At 38.8% G+C, this 17,248-nt stretch overlaps 1 protein-coding gene across 1 annotated transcript; it reads right to left on the bottom strand.

Moving 5' to 3' along the window:
• Positions 1-51: 51 nt before the first annotated feature.
• ica1 (islet cell autoantigen 1) lies at positions 52-12,850 on the bottom strand. The gene is made up of 13 exons (XM_074682900.1): positions 12,717-12,850; positions 10,694-10,723; positions 10,417-10,588; positions 9,727-9,799; positions 9,522-9,645; positions 8,855-9,053; positions 7,858-7,983; positions 7,594-7,692; positions 7,415-7,509; positions 7,233-7,276; positions 6,462-6,695; positions 2,436-2,525; positions 52-2,220 (listed from the first exon to the last, which is right to left on the bottom strand). Exons 2-13 carry the CDS (start codon positions 10,708-10,710, stop codon positions 2,099-2,101), a joined length of 1,395 nt encoding a protein of 464 aa, XP_074539001.1. The 5' UTR covers positions 10,711-10,723; positions 12,717-12,850; the 3' UTR covers positions 52-2,098.
• Between the last annotated feature and the right edge of the window lie 4,398 nt (positions 12,851-17,248).

Here is a 17,248-nt window from a genome sequence, read left to right as displayed (position 1 = left end):
TTTTTGTATCTGGATGTAATCTTTTCAAAGGCAGACACATGGACTCATAACACCAGGGGTGTGACATTTATATACACACAGGAGGTTAAGGTAAGGCAATCAACATATTTGGTTATGATAAAATAGTTACATGTAGTTGAAAATTAAAAGCAAATTCATAAATAAAAACATGAATTTAAAATCAGGTGTACAATATTATGAACAAAATCTAACATTAACTGTGATCAGATTAAGGCAAACACTTGATATTTACACGTTACAATTTATGCAGCATTGTAGTCATATTTCGTATTCAGCAACCACTTTTTCATGAAAATCTGTCCAGTTACACGCGGAAACTGAGCTTCTCAAACAAGTGCACAAATAATATAAAAAGCACATTAATCTTATCCTTCAAACTCACTTTTTCTGATGACATAAAACAAGGCATGCAGCATGCACCGATTAAAACATGATTGATATGTTTGTGTGTTAGTCCTGGAATGCACTCAGAAAGGAATTTAAAAAATACAGCAGGGAGCAAAAAAATTAAAGTTGCACAAATCTAAGATAAACTTTCCCTGTGTGAATATGTTGACTTTCAAATTTATGCAAAACAGCTGCTTACACTTTAGGTAGGCTTCTTCTTTGTAACTGTTTCTGTTTCAAACACATGAACCTTTCTCCTCTTTGCTTTCTCTCCCTGATGACATCTCAGTCATGATGATCAGAATTAAAGCGAGGATGCTACTTGCGACTACAGATTCAGAGACTGCAGCTGACTGAAAGGCTGTTAATGTCAAAGGCTTCTTGTTCCTGACTCATACTGAGGTATTCATGCTAAACATGAAGTGTTAAACCCAGTGGAATAGCCAACAAGCTTTAATAAGGTTGACTTGTTAATGTTTCTTTTCTCTCACACAATGGAGAGGAGAACAGCTGGTTGTTGTTGGTAGAACATGTGCAGCAGTTTTAGTCTGCCACCAACAGAAAAAAATCTGACTTAAGGAATGCTTCTTAAGTTCAGAGGAGAGTTGTCCCACTGCAAGATGGCACGATGATTGTTTTATAACAAGATAAATGTCTTCATGAATAGAGGACATATTCAGTTAAGACTGAAACAATTCACATCTGTAGATATCTAATGATCTAACAATAGAACAATAGAAATGTCAAGAAGCTGAAATGATTCATGATATTTTCTTGGATTTCAAACTCATCAGGGGTTGAAGACCCACAGATGTATCACTGTATGTGGTAAAGGAAATCCTTTTCTCAAAATAAATATCTGCCTTTCAACTTTTTTTTTTTAGCTTATGGTGAAAAGTAACTATGCAATCATACTCAAGTGTTCATGCGTTACTTGATCATTCTTTCCTGCGACTACATACCTCAAGTTCACCATATTTCTGAGGTAAATCTTAATTTATTGATCACTTAAAGACACTATGAGGAGTTTTAACCTGATTGTGAAATAGCTTACCTCAAATTCTGAAGCCTCTTCATGGCCTACATTTGAAATCATTTGAGATTATCAGCAACACCATTAAATATTTCTTTATTCTGAATTTCAGAGCTTGGATCTATAAATTACCCCAAAACTCTACTAAACAAAGGAAAGTATTGAAGAGAATACCTGTATACATTCATCTCTACCACAGTTGGTGATAATGCTCATGGGAAATGGAGTCTTCATTCAAGAAAATCTTTACCAACCAGAATCTACACTGTATAAAATCTCCTCACAGAGCCTTGAAGTAACACCGTTTTCCTCTAGGTGGAATTGAAGCAGCTAATTTAAAGTCTGTAAAAACTAAATGTACTTATTTTACCAGCTGTTTAAGAACTTGAATTGATAAAATTATATAAACACACGATGTGCACTTTTAAATTTCATGAACTATCGAATGCATGGCTTTGTCTTGTAACTGTGTTTTTGCAACTTTTACTCAGTGTTGATTATCGTAGCATGGACTTCTTTAGTTTTCTTCTTCTACTTCTTTCAGTCTGTGATGTGTGTGTTGCTGATCAGGTTTTTCTTCAGCCTGGTGGCAGCTATAATCTGCTTTACCTGCTCACAAAGGTTTCTGTTTTGGATCGTTTGGACGCTGGGGAAGAACTATGCGTTGTGAAGCTCGTGGTCTCTGTCAGTTTTTCCGACTGCATCAGGATTTGAAAGCGGGTCCAAGTCAGCAAACAGGTTGAACCACGCAGAGAGGTCTTTGGATGTCGCTTCTGTCTCTGTAAAATGAGTTAATAAAGGTCACTTAGAAACACTTCTGCTCTTCTACCAAAGCCATGGAAATAGAAACACCCCCTCTTTGTTCCCTGAAAGAACTACACCTGGCTGACCTCCAAAAGTATGAATGGAAACAAACCACAAGTTCTTTCTGAATGTACCCATAAACACAGGTTTCAGTCTTTTCATATGTTTTACTCATTTGTCCTTCTCGTACCTTTCACTGCCGGCTTAAAAAGGCTCTGATTGGCTCCAGATGAGTGCTCAGTTGCCTCAGCGACGGGCTGCGGAGTGATCCCAGCCCAATCTGAAACAGAGAGGCAGATTTAGACTCATCAACAGGGAACATTTAGAGTGCCAAAAGATGATTCAACAAATAAATCATCACACCCCCTTGCTGATGGCTTTGCTGATGCGGATGGATTTAGTAATAAGCTCACAAACGGCAATAATCAAAACATTTATCACAGCAGAAATCACAAATGACACTATTAGTGGTTTTAAATGCGGGTCAGATTTGCACTAACAACCACAAGTTCTTGTGTCAGGCAAATTTATTCTGCTTTCATCCGATGTGTATTCTAAAAACACATTTGGCCTTATTGCAACACTTCGCAACACCAGGGAGGAAACTGGAATGTGGTGTTTTATTCTGAACCAAACAAGTTGTACTCCAAATACAAGCAGTTCAACAGGCTTTTGGCAACCGCAAAGAACCACTCAAATCCATTCCTGTTTGCACAGTTTGGTATTTCAGCATGCTCCCTTTGGGCCCATATGTTCTAAAAGTTTAGGAAAAATGTTTGTGTATCCACTTTTTGCAACCCGAAATTAGGTAATCCGTACTTTTGTGGGTTTTTTAGGACTACTTCCAAGAATACAAGGATTAACCTTATCCAATAACAGACTTCTTAAGGTTTCCAAATGTTGATTATTCTTGCTCCACAAGATATGACATACTACACACTCTGCCCACAAGGGGCACCAGAATCCACACAAGCAAAGACAACCTGTTTGCTGCTTTGGACAGAATGAGTGTTTTCAAGGTGTTTTAATTTGTAGTTTTAGTGTCAATTTTATGACTTACTTACCAGCCTATCTATTGTTAGAAGTGGTGACTGACTTAATAACTTGCTTGCTAACTCAATAACCAACTTGCCTACCTGCTAATTTGGTTGCTAACTTGCTCACTTACTTAACTACATGTTAGCTTGCTTACTTACTTGCTTACCTGTTTGCTTGCCTACTTGCTAACCTACATGCACACCTACTTGCCTATCTACCTGCTTACTTACTTACATAATTGTTTATCTACTTGCTTCCTTACTTGTTCACTTGCATACGTGCTCACTAACTTACCTTCTTGTTTACTTACTCACTGACTTATCTACTTGCTTACTTATGATGGGTTCCATTTGCACTCAGAAGTCTGAATTCCTAAGTTCCAAGTGGGAATGCTCAACTAGAACGCCCCCCGAGTTCGGAATTTCCGAATTGGAAGTCGGAGCACCCTCACCACCCCCAAGTTCCCAGTGGGGAATTCCAAGTTCAGGAGTAAACAGTAATAAAGCTCCTGTTATATTCTTTTTTTCTTAAATAATTTCTGACCAGTTTTTGTTGCATTGAATCAGCCATATACTTAAGCCACGTTTCCACCAAGCAGTCCAGTTCGGATCAGTACAGTTTGGCACGTTTTGGTACAGTTAAACCAGATCCTGTTTGCTTTTCCACAGCAAACTGTGCCCTCTTGTGGTAGGCTGCGTGTAAGCCGGATGCCGGAGGTTGCAACTGTTAAACAATAGCGTGACGCTGTAGCAGTGTGATACAGTTTACCCCGCTGATAAATCCAACAAGGAAGAAAAACGGGACACGGTAAACAAAGAGTATAGATGGAAGACATTCAGCATTTCGACCTCTCTGTGATTGGTATGTAGCTCTTTGATACAAAGTGCAATCCAGGAGAAATGCAGCGCTTTTGCATGGTAAGTGATGATTCTTTTTGACCAATCAACGGTCTGCAGTGCTGTAGCTCCATCTTCCGAGATCCGATCGGTTCAGCTTGGCACCCATACGTAAGGGTCCCAAAAAGTGGGATAGCTTGTCTTGGTTATTTGGGGATCTGTCCCGGAAAAAGTCAGTGGAAACGCCACAAAATGCGCGCCATACCGAGACGAACTGAACTGGTCTGCTTGGTAGAAACGCGGCGATAGTATTTGATGTTTCTGTACAGTAATACTGCTGTTATAGCAACTTTTTCAGACTTGACAACTGGAACACTGAACTTGGAGATGACTTATTTGCTTATTTGCTCATATACTTGCTTGCTTTATAGCTTACTTGCTTGCACGCTTGCTTGTCAACTTGCTTACTTGCTGGATCAGGATTGTAGTGAAATGTTTCTATAAAAGTTTCCCAATCCCTTCTTTTTTTTTTTTAAAGGAGCTTTTATCAAAATATATAGACAACGATTTGATCACCTGACACCAGATTATGTTACGACTTAGTGTTTTAGCTTTATCCATTTTATCCGTTTACTCTTCAGCCAATGGCCCTTGTGTTGGGTCTTGATTTTCTAAAGCATTAAAGGCGGATTTGTGGAAGAGAAGACTTGAATGAAATATATTAAAGATAATTTTTCCAAAGGTGACAGGGTTAAATTCTAAGAAATAAATGTGTCAGTTTGTCAGCGTCTAAATGTGTGCGTGTGACTGCAGCTTTCGCTCTTTCTCGATGGCTCTGAATGTGCTTGACTCACAGGGATTTAGGGATTTTCATCTATGAAGATTTGTCATAGCTTTGTTTCACATTCTTGGTCTCAGGCCAAGGGCTGTACCGTCAAGATCTGTCAAGTTTTTAAAATCCTCTGAACCAGATATTTTTTGGACAGGATTTTTCTCTTTTGGGGTTTCAGTCTCCAGGTCAAACAGGGGCCACGAGCTTTGGTCTGCGCTGCCATGTGCTGCTACTGTGACCTCTCTGTCATACCACGTAAATCTAAGAAGAGCTGCACCGACACTCTCCTTCCTGCTCTCTTTTTGTTAAAGCACAAAAACCTCCGGTTGTTCAGATCTCACATTTAACCTTTTGAACACACTTCCTTTTGCACACCGACCCACGGTGGTTTCATGAACAGCTCTTCAAAGTTTGCAGGGTTCTGCATTTCGACTGCCTTGAAAGTTTGTGGTTTATTGACTGCAAAATGAAACTGAGCCTTAAATCCTCAAAAACAAGACGAGTTTGCGAGCTGGAAGGAGGATTTTTAAGTGTTAAATGGGTTTTAAGCATGCACCTGACAGTTTGCCTGCTCGGTTTTTGTGACATGCTGTCAAAAGTTATTTTTCTCTTACAAGTCGCTCCCTGCCTGTGTGCTCGCCTGTCCACACTTGCATGGTGATTACAGCTGAATTAGCTTTAAGCTTTCGAATCATTCTGCACTTAAAGCCAAGTCCTGTTTGAGATGAAGTTCTCAAACCTTAAGACTGTATTTTTTGGATGTTTCTGCCCACTTATTTTGAAATCTGAGCAGTAATATCAATAAAACTTTATAATATTAGCTATGTTTACCAGCTGGTCTCTAAGCTTATCTCACCTGCCTCTGAGCCAAGAGACTATATGCTTCTCCTCAACATAATTGGATGTGCCAAAGTTGTAAAACACCTCAGGCTTGCTTCTTTCCTCACACTTTCCCAACTTATGATCATCATGGGAATACAGGAATATTACCTAAATACCATAAAGTGAAACTCAAACAAGCAGGAATTATGTTGAAAACCACAAGCTAGATTCAGGAAGGTGTAAGACGCTCTAAAAACTTAGCTTCATTATTTCACCCACACATTCACAACAGGTTTTGACGTCTGTATATCCTAACTGAGAAGCCTCCATGCAGCTGGAAACAGAAGAAACCAACTTTACAGGATCAGACGAGTGCCAGAGCTTGTATGAAATGGAAAGTTGTTAGCAATTACCTACGGGTATGAAAATCTAATTGCCCTGTTATAATGTTCTCCCCCTCTATTACTTTGACAGACGTGGGTTTGAGAAACCAGTTTGGAGCCAAGTGTGGAAATAGTTACAATGCCACAGTGAGGGAAAGCATCTAAATTTAGCGTCACGTTTATGATGCACTCTTTAAGGCGACATTTTAACTTTTAACTGTTTAACCAATAAAAACTTGATTGAAAAAGAGGCTAAGATCTGCTTGGCCAAATCATGCACACAAAGAATACTTGAATATTAATACCCGAGGTGGAAGACTGCAGATTATTCAAGCTCTGGTCCAACAGCTGAGATGGTAGAAAAAAGGATTCCTCCTTTTGCTCAGCCTCCACTGGTTGACCAGACGTCGCGCTCGTTCCTTCCTCGTTGTCTCCAAAAACTTCGGTCCATTCTCGAGAGAAGTCGCCTTCATCGACAGACATGCTGCCTAGGATCTCATTCAATAAGGCCATGCTGTCTTTTTCCTCTCCATCCATCTCTGGAAAGGCAGATGGACCAAATGCATCATTTTTATCACTGCATGAACATTAATCAGGTAATTAAACTCTTTTAGGACCATTTGTATTTCTGTTTTTTTGATATTTTTGCAAAAGCGCTCAGATTTGAACGAAGCTGCTTGCTTTTCTAGATAACATGTATGGGTTTTTTTGTGGTCCAGGAAAAGGAATCAGCATCTTTGGATTACTGCCGAGTCATTTTCTCATTCAAAATTCCAAAAAGAAATCCCTTTTTGCAACTTCTTGGATATTTGTTGTGGGGTTTTGGTCAGAAAAAAAGGAATTCTAAAAAAACATCACAGGCTCGGGTAATATATATATATATATATATATATATATATATATATATATATATATATATATATATATATATATATATATATATATATATATATATATATATATATTTTCAACCTGTAGATTTCTTGAATATAAAATTGACTTTAAGATGCAACTAAAATACATAACAAATATTGCTATAGCATTAAACACTTCAAAAACACAACAGTATTGTTTACCTTCTCTGGTCGTATCGCCAGTGTTTTCATTCAGTGAGATAAGTCTGAAAGTAAATATGAAAAAAAAATGTTTTTGCATACTTAGGACAGCAGGTGTGCAGAAAAACGTATTCATGTGCCCCTGCTGGCATGCACGTGTTTGGTCTACCTGCATGAGTCAAGATCACGATTAGATAACTCACTGGTCGCATGTGGTCTCGGGTTTCTTTCCATCGTCTTTTTCTGCTGCTTTGATTTTCTTCTTCCCCTTCTTCTTGGCCTGCTTCTCCATGGGGTCCTGTCAGGTTGGAGAGACATCACCAGTTGTAATTATTGCCTAATTCTTTAAATGTAGTACAAGTAGGGCAAGGTGCTCTCTGACCTTGAGTGAGGACACCTCATAGTGCTGACAGCCCTTGAAGCTCTCATGAATGGCTGCCATAGTGTGAGACGTCTTCTCCCAGAAGTGCAAAAGTGTTGTCTGAAACAGGAAATCAAGCCAGGGGCACACATTTAGCTGTCTGACCACCATCTTTAGTGAGAACGTGCCCTAGTCTGTGACATCTCAAGGCTGAATCTTACTGCTTTGTTCCCTTTATGCTTGTCTTTGTCCCCCCTGATCTAACAACATGGAATCATGCTGTACCTGGTATGTGGTTAAAACGTGAGAGAGGAGGTTGCAGCGACTGGCACCCAGGAGGTCAACCTTCTGGCAGACGTCATTCTTCAGTTTGTCAAAGCTTGTTTTGGTGGTGCGCACCTGAGCTTGAACCTGGAAAGAAAAAAGGAAAGCAACATCATTGTACATAAAATAAACTAACACACTAAAGTTTAAGTTTGTGCAGCCATGGAGCACTGGATGAACCAAAAAAAACAGAGCTTAATCTGATGGTGCATTATGCCCTCTAGTGGCATTATTTTGTAACTGCGTTGCATGGACTGACTGAGTTTTTGGTGTTGGAGCAAATTGGTGCTAAAACCTGGAGACAAAAAACACAGTTTGGTGGAGAAATTTGGAAAAATAAATATCTTTTAGTTAGGAGCACGTGTAGAAAAAGTTGCACATTGCAATAAAAGGACATGATGGATGTTTTCGCCTTATTTGGCCCTTTCTTAAACAATATATATATATAACTCCCTCAACAGTGGATTGCAAAATGGTAAGCATCATAAAAACCCAACGACTGGCAAAAGGCATAAGTGAAGTCAACATTGGAGCTAGGGATGGGTACAGAATTAGATACTTTTATAGGTACCGACCGAATTCTGTCTAAAGTACCGGGTACTGATTCACGTAAAATTAAAAGGTACCATGTTTAGGTACCTAAATGCATCCTTATGACTGTGAGGGAGTGGAAGAGTAGGTGATTTTCCATGCTGGACATGAACACAACATTACAAGGTTATATATTGCAGAATATATATGTTAAATTGAAAAGAATTTACATTTTATTATTAATCAAGTTGATACTTTTTACCAGATTAACCTACAAAAGTACCGAAAATTGGTACCGTTGAGTACCGATACCTATTGCCAGGTACTGGGAATCGCTTCAAAAGTGAAAGGTAGCCATCCCTAATTGGAGCATGTCAAAATCTGTGTTCCTAAACTGAACAGTTTTTTCATTCCTCTGTTTTCTGACCTTGCGAAATTTCTCCATCTGTTTATGAGTATCTGGATCCAGTTCCTGAGAAACGTCCTTCATCCAAAGCAGCGCTCCTCGATATTCAGTCCTGGACTGCTCCATCCGGTTCACCGTCAGCCACGTGTCTGAGATCGCTCGATAGCGAAAGGTTTCGACCTCCTGGTACAATCGGCACAGAGGGTTCCTCAGAGCCATTCTGTGGGAGGAAGAATAAATAATTAAGTGTTGTTAAAGTTATTTAAGAATATATGATATGTTAATTAACCGTAGTCTGCTGAGAAATCTAAAGCTGCATAAGATTTTCTTTTGTTTGGGTCTTAGCTCTTTCAACCCCAGCAGGGCAAAAACTTTAAAGTGTTTTGCAAAGGCAAGCTGTAGAACAAATTAAAGACCCTTAGAGAAATCAGTTCTTGTTGTTTATTTTGTTAATTCAGCCCAGCAAACAAACAAAACATTACGGCGAATTTTAAACCTCTATAGTGATTATACAAATACATTCTGTCACAGGATACAGAAATTTCCAGTCAGGTCAGCACTCAAGTTTTATTGACCCATTAGTATTGATGCAAAGTCAGCTGGTAGTGACACATATTGGAAATCAAATACAGTCCACCTTATAAAAGACAGACACAACGTTCCTCTCTGATCATGTTTTGATTCTTACCTCTGCTGGGAGGAGAAGCAGAGTGCTTTCCCGGTCGCCTGCATGATCTTTCCTGCTCTGGTTTTATCCTGAGAGCCCTGTGAGCGCAGGAAACGACCCAGCTCATTCTCTTCTTGGGACAAAACTGCAGATACAGAGATTCAGTGATGTTCAAACTGAGAAAATGAGAGTTTATGGGAATGCATGTGCTGTTTGTTGAACTTACAGCAGATCCTTCTCTGGTACTGCTCGATAACCTTTAGCAGCTCCATGCATGTTCTTTGGATGGAGTGGAAGACCTGAAAAAACAACTATGTTTGAGTATTTTGCTGTGTATCGTGTTATTTCTCTCCCAGCTTGACCGTCTGATAGAAGCTGTGGGTTATTTCCATGAAGACAAACCACAGATATCCAGTAACACTCAGGGTACTTTAAAGACTCCAACAGTATTATCCACAGAGTGGATGTGATGCAAATCGTAGGCCGTCACGAGGTGAAGTTGGAGTGAAAATGTAACATCAAAGCTTTTTAAAATGAGCTCTGATGTGGCGTGTAGATAGCGAGCTCTGAAATGGTTGCATATCGAGGACGTGACCTAATTTAAGGTTGGATATTCCAGCCTATACGTGGTATTGATTTCAGCCATCACACTCACTCTCCTCCTAAAATGGAGGCACAGAGGATGCGAGCTGGAGAGCCAGCCTAATGTAGGATTTAAGCCTCCAGCAAATGCTGTCACCATGTGAATCAAAAAGTCATTTAAGTCACTGCAGAGTCTACCTGAGGGGGAGTATCTCCGGTGTGTGTTAATGTATCTACACTGTGACCAAAACCTAACCTGACCTGACCCTCAGTTCCCTGAGTCACTGCGCACGCTTTCAAACCACAAACCACACCAGACTCTCATCATCCTCACCTCCAGCTTGGCGTCCAGATCTGCATCTGACGCCACCACATGTTCGTCCTCTTTCTTCCCGGTCACCTTGATGAGTGTCTGTTTGGTTTTCCAGTATTTCTGCTGGAACTTGTTCACCACAGACGAGTCCTGGCTCTGGATGAAGCGGTCGAGATAGTCTCGGGAGTAGCCGCTGAGAGAGGGTGAGACCAAAGTTTAAATAACCAGTTTAAATAAAAAATCCTGCAGAGTTCACTGATTGGTGCAAAACTGAATGTAAACAAAAGGATGTACTCACAAATTGCCTCCCTCCATTTCTGGCAGTCACCTAAGGAAGAAAAAGAACAACTGAGGATCTTTACAGGTGATTTGGAAAAGGAAGAAGGGCTTGGATATAAATCCTTGGAAACTCTTAGACCTCAGTTTGTGTTTGTATTTCAAAGATGTTACACTATACCAATTTTTGGTCATCTTTTTCTCACAGGAGTTACAATTTTTAAAACTTGGCTGATTAAACTTAGAGTCACTGCAAACTGACATCAGAGTTGTTGGCGAAAAAAGCACTAAGTATCTCAGAACTACTGAGCCGCTTAAGTTGTTTCCCTTCTTGATATTTTAAACTACAAAAATGCACAGACCTGCCTGCATTTGATAAACACAAAAAAAGCAAAGAACTGGCTTTAACAGATCTGTCCTATAGATTGGCCCTCTGTCCCCAATATCTAATCTAACCTCTTGAGTCTCTATCAGATCGATATCAGGATCCAACCCTGTCTGTTTATCTACGTCTTGACTTTTTGTTCTTCAGTGTCAACTTTGTATCTAACTTTATTGTCTTATATAAGCCTTCAACACACTTTTTCATCATCAAAGTGTAAACTCCCTAAAACAAAACAAACAAAATAAACTAGAAAAGCACTCAGAGAGCGCAGACCTCCACCAAGCATATTATGATTGTCATGCAACACTTTAGTCCTACTTTAATGTTATACTCCCTTCCAGCAGACTGTCTGATACAATTTGGTGTTAGTTGCAGGTTTGTACGATAATTTAGTACCCGACAATGTTGAAAATTATGATGACCCAGTACATATTTCATATTCTGGATCCTAGTATCCAGAATATTGCCAGGATCTGGATCATACTTTTACATCTGTCAGAAATTACTGGGCCCTTGTATTGTTTTGCAAAGCAATCTGACCATGGAGTTATATACACATATGGTGAAAACAGCCCTATTTCACAATAATAAAGAATCCTTTAAAGAAATCCAGGATCCAGATGGTGATCCAAATGACCTCCAACATTGAATCACGCCTTTCCTATCCCATTTTGAACATTTCCTGAAAATTTCATCAAGATCCGTTCTTTACTTTTTAAGTTATGTTGGTCACAAAAAGACAGACAAAACCATAACTTCCTTGGCAGAGGTAATAATAAAAAAAGCAAGGAAAATGAAAATGCTTATGAGGAATTGGGAGGTCACGGGAAGCAAACTTCTCATCACTGATTTCCCATCATGTAAAAAAAAAAACCTCTCAATATCCTGAGAAGAGTGCTGAGAAATTTAGTAGATATGTGATTCACAGGAAGTTGCAGATTGCTGATAAGATTACATAATGTCTCTTTTAAATGATGTCAAAATATCAGCCACTTTGGTGGGATAGTGAAAGGTACCCAGCTACTCTGCATTTCACCCTTTCTGATTCACAGATTTAAAGCTACCACAAATGTGCCGTTTTATCTACTGATAAAGTGAATATATTTAGGTGTTTATACCCAGAAAACAAGCATTTAAACTGAATATGATTAAGGTGTAACGACCAACCTGCGTGCCTACGTTCCCCTTCACCTTAAAGTGGGAATAAGGTGTGACTGAGGTCTTGTTTACCTGCTTTGTTCAAGCAGTTACACTTCATTACACTGCAGTTATAAGCGCAAATGTCATCTCCTCTTTTTTCTTATTCTGCTCCTCTCATGCTGACCACCACCAGCTGGGAGGGAATGAATAAATAATGAGCGCTCTTTACGTTCAGCTGACGCGTCACGATTCACTTTCATGCAGTGATGCGATGCGATAAAAGGGGAAATCCGAACAATTAATAAATAATACCCTGCATTTTGTGAAATTTGTTTACAAATATACATTTAACCTAAATTAACGATTATGAATATGACAACAACACATCCGCACCGCAGCAGGATAAACACACCGTCTGACTCACTGCACGGAGGCAGCGTTTTCCTCCCTCTTCCTGAACATGTCCACACAAATTTCCGCAGTGAAATAATAAAATATGACCCACGGTGTGCACACGTACCTCTCCGTGGTGATAACATGTAGATAAAACCCCGTTATGATCCTCACACCGCTCCTTTTGCCGTATGCAGGCCCCGCTGAACTGGAAACGTACACACAGCTGCTCATTCAGGCTAGAGTGACGTCATGCAGTGTGCGCTCCCTTCAGTGCCGCGCGCCTGACGCTCAAATGTTTGTCTCGTGCAAACAGATATTACTGGATATTTAGGCTCCAATTGTCTCCGTGAAGGTGGACGGTTTGTGTGCTGTTTTAATGACTGGTTAGGTGTTTGTTTAGAGAAAAAAGACGAGAAGACCTAAAGAAATGATACATAAAAGAGCCACCTGTATTTTATACATGTTTTTTTTTTGTTAACTTAAAGTCTCAAAAGGGACAAACGTGAAAGCTTCTTTAAAATTAAGGTTTTAACGCCTCTAAAACAGACCAGGTGATTTATACAAGCAGCCATGAGAGATAAACAGATATAAGAAGCAAGATAATTTGTCTTTTTTTTTTTTTTTTTTAATTATTAAGTGCTTCTTGGCAATAAACACCTTGTGCTGTTGTAAAGCCTGTTGATTTCTCTTTTAAATGGTGCCCGGTTTGTAAGAAACATGTACTTAAGAGATGAGCAACGGTGCTGAGTATTTGGGTAGAGCCCAATACAGTCTGCCAGACCTTCACTGCCAATGTCAAGCAGCTTGTTCTGCTGAATCATCTTACTTTTTGTATTTAGTTTCAATTAACTGACAGATGACTAGACAGACAAGGAAACAACAACAACAACAACAACAGAAAAACAATGTATCAGACATCAATAGATAAATAAAACTAGTAGTAAGTTTGTTAAGACAAAATTACCCCAAATCAGAATCTAGCAAAGGTCTTTATTTGAATTTTTGCTTAAGACAGCTAATTTTGATGAGCTCTTCATTAGAATAGCACCATTCATAACCAAATTTATCTCAAGATAAAATTCAGTCTTTTCTCATCTTAATCTATTTGTGCTTATCGAGATAACTAGATATATTATTGATGAGAAAAACTATCTTTGAACAGACATGCAGAAAGAGAGACAGATAAAAAGAAAAATGATAAAAGGTCATACAAACTTGTGATTACAGTACCAAAAATAAGAGTGAGAAAATATTTACTTGCAGGACAGCAAGATAATGTTAAAAGATTGATCTTATTTTTAATAAAAGTAAAAGTTTTCAAGTCTGATACAAGCATTTGCAGTATTTGATGATAGTCAAGGATGACAGTATTTGTTATTGCAGTTTGAGTCAAGCAGTTTCAGTTTTAATTTAAAAATGGTAGACTGATGGTAGTTGCTGCAGCTGGAGTCAGACAGGACCACAGCATCAGACTGCCTGCAGCATTTATCCAGAGAAAAGTATGACACAAGGGAGTTTAAGATACCACACTGGGTCCCCCCGAAACAGCCTAAGCTGTTGCAACAACACATTCAAGCAGAAATAATGACCCATTCATGTTTAAATAACAATTGTTACACCCTGAAAAAATGCAGATCAATGAAAATAAGTAAAAGTGTGAGGTTCCCCCAGCAGTTATTTTAGCCATTTAGTGCATTTATGGGTAAAGAGAAAGAATCCCATTTTATTTACTTAAATTTAATTTAATTGACTTTTTAAATATTATTTGTCCCGCGTCTGTTATGACAGGACTAGACGAAAGAAAGGTCCACCAGGTGCCCTCCCTCCATGAGGGCCTTGGTTGTACAGTTTAACTTCTTCCCCACTGCGACTCCCATTTCTAGGGGCATCAAAGACAAGTCTTTCTCAAGCTTGTGTGAAGCATTTAAAGCACATAAATAAAAGGAGCATTAATCTAAAAAAAGTATGAACACCAATCAATATGTAGAAATTCAAAACTTAAAGAATAGAAGTAAAGAAAGACTCAACATAAGATCACAGAAGGAAAAAATAGGATTCAAGTGACTGACAAGAAACTGCGAAGAAAGTATACCAGCTTTAAACATGGTTAAAATTCCTAGTAGTAATAAAATAAGTGACCTCTTCAACTCAGAAATACACTGCATGCATTTTTATAGTCATAGGCACAAGTTGCTTTGATCTTATTGCTGAACACTGAACAGGACATCTTTAGACATCTGTAACTCTGCAATTAAATATGTTGGCATTCAAAACAAGAAAATTAAATGTTAGTATTTTTAATGAAACTACTCAACAGCTTACAGAAGCACAGCTAAAAATGATTAATTTAATCAATCAACTAATTGGGTAGACAGAAAACTAATGAGCAACAATCCTGATAAGAGTTGAAATAATTTTTAATACAAAAAGGAGAATGTTCCCAGCTCTTCAAGTACATATTTTAATTTTGTGTAATTATTCTTATCTACTGTCATTTTGGAGTTTTTGGTATTTGTGAAAGAACATCTGGCTATTTTGAGAACATTTAATTGGAAAAATGTTCATCTGAATTATCCGGACAGGAAACGAGTTGAAGCTGAGTTCAGTTCTGAACCGACAGCAACATCCAACAAGCAGATCCATGCATGTGTGGATCATATTATATATGGAATTTATGTTAAAATATGACAGTATATTACAAACTGAGACATTCTTTTCTTAACTGAAAGGTGTCAGTTTGATTCTTCAATACACTTTTAAATTTTTTTCTTTAAAGATGCTATGAGGAGGATCTATTTGAATTGTTCTGCCTCGCCACCTTTTGGCTCGGAGTCTCAAAAACATTGTCGTAATGTCTTTGATCGAGGTGTGTGTTTGTTTTGGAATTAAAAGGAGATTGGATTGAAACAAATTTCCTTTGTTCAAGATAACTTTTTACCAGATACAACGAGAGGTAAGGTATTTATCAGTACAGTTAGGTAGCGATACGGTTTGAAATCTGACAAGAAATGGAAGTTGTAGCAGCCGATTATATGTAGTGCTATCGTCAGCCCAGAGGCTAACATGACAAGTTAACACTGTCAGTTTGTATGTTGTTGAGTAGAGGTTAATATTTAGCGCTGGTGCTCTAAGACATGTCCGTAATGTGAATCCTGGTTAGCTATGCCCTGCCAGTCATCTACCAAGCAGAGCTAACGTAACCTCACTCTTCATTTTATTGATAGACTCAATTTTGAACAGACCACTGCAGAATAACTGCTGCACGTGGGTTGGTATGAACATTAGCACAAACAGTTTAGCCCGTGTTAGCCTTTAGCTGCTGTATCACTCTCCCGTTTAGCTTTCTTCTGCTCTTCTGTCCTTTTTCTGTCTGATAGTAAGGCTCCAGTGTCCACCACCACTATAAAATTAATCACAGAAATTGTTTTTAGTAGAGAAAAACACAGATCTCTTTTTCCACTGCTAGACTTTGTCAGCCAATGTGGTGTTGTCGTAAAGACTAAGACCCCTGCACGACCTGATCTAGAGGCTACAAAGTAGCATTTTGAAATCACCTGTAACCTTAAATATTGGTGCTGATCATCTCATTTTAAAGTGTGAAATACGATCAGGCATATATTTGGTAGAGAGATTTTTTCAAGATCACTTTCAAACTCCTCACAGCCCATTTAACAGATAACTCTAATTTACTATTTTTTCACAGTGACACATTTCTTCTTTTACCTGGGTTAAAATCTAGCGCCATTGTATTTTATTTTATTTTATTTTATTTTATTTTATTTTTTGTAAATTATTCCCAATGGGCTTCTTTGCACTCTTTCTTGCAGATGATCATCCCTCTGGACATGCCACCTCCTCCTGTGCTCAGTTCTGCATTTGTCCAAATGATGGCAGTGTAACCTAAAAGAAGGCAGCTGCTCCTTTAATAGTCTCTCCTCTCCTGTTTTGGGGCCCCGAGCTTTCATCTGTTGGCTTCAATTTATTTCATCACAGTATAGCGCAGCTGATCTAATAGCATGTACATTTTGTTGTCACCTAAAGGGAATTTCTTGTCATGCTCTAAATTGATGTACCTGTTTGCGGCCTTGGACAGCATTTGTGCCGCACACTCACAGGGTGTGTGTTTGTATGTGAGCCGCGTACCGCTCAGACAACGCCACAGATCAGCACACAGGCGAACGTTTAACCAGTTCATCATGAATTTATATTTGGATAAAGTGTTTCATCTTTGCAGATTTAATTTGATTACCACGAAAGAAGGATGCACCTTTTGATCCTTGAAGCCCCTGAGGTCACTTTCTGCATCTTTTTTTATCCTTTTTGCTGTATGGAAACAGACGCTGTGTTTATAAGGTTATTTAGCATCCTCTGATTTCCCAAAGGAAGTTCTTTGCATGCCTCGGCGCCCTTCCAAACCCTGACCTCTGACATCATTTCTAGGCTTTGGTTACGAGCAGATAGATCTCTTAAAGAGAGGATATGATCTCTATAAAGACTGGTGTCCTTCAACCCATCTGATCATCCTCATGCACTTACCCAGCTTATCTCAGATCCAAGATAGTGTAGAAGCACTTAAAGAGGACAATCAGGCTTTAAATTAAGCAATGCAGTTTGAGGTTTAATTCAATCAGTCAGAAAAATTCCTTTCTGGTATTG

This window comes from Halichoeres trimaculatus, unplaced genomic scaffold, assembly GCF_033239565.1.
Source record: "Halichoeres trimaculatus isolate MK-OKI-2021-1 unplaced genomic scaffold, fHalTri1.1 fHalTri1_scaffold_12, whole genome shotgun sequence".
NCBI lineage: Eukaryota > Metazoa > Chordata > Actinopteri > Labriformes > Labridae > Halichoeres > Halichoeres trimaculatus.
Note: the sequence above shows the minus strand (reverse complement) of the source record. Positions and strands in the feature narration are given on the sequence as shown.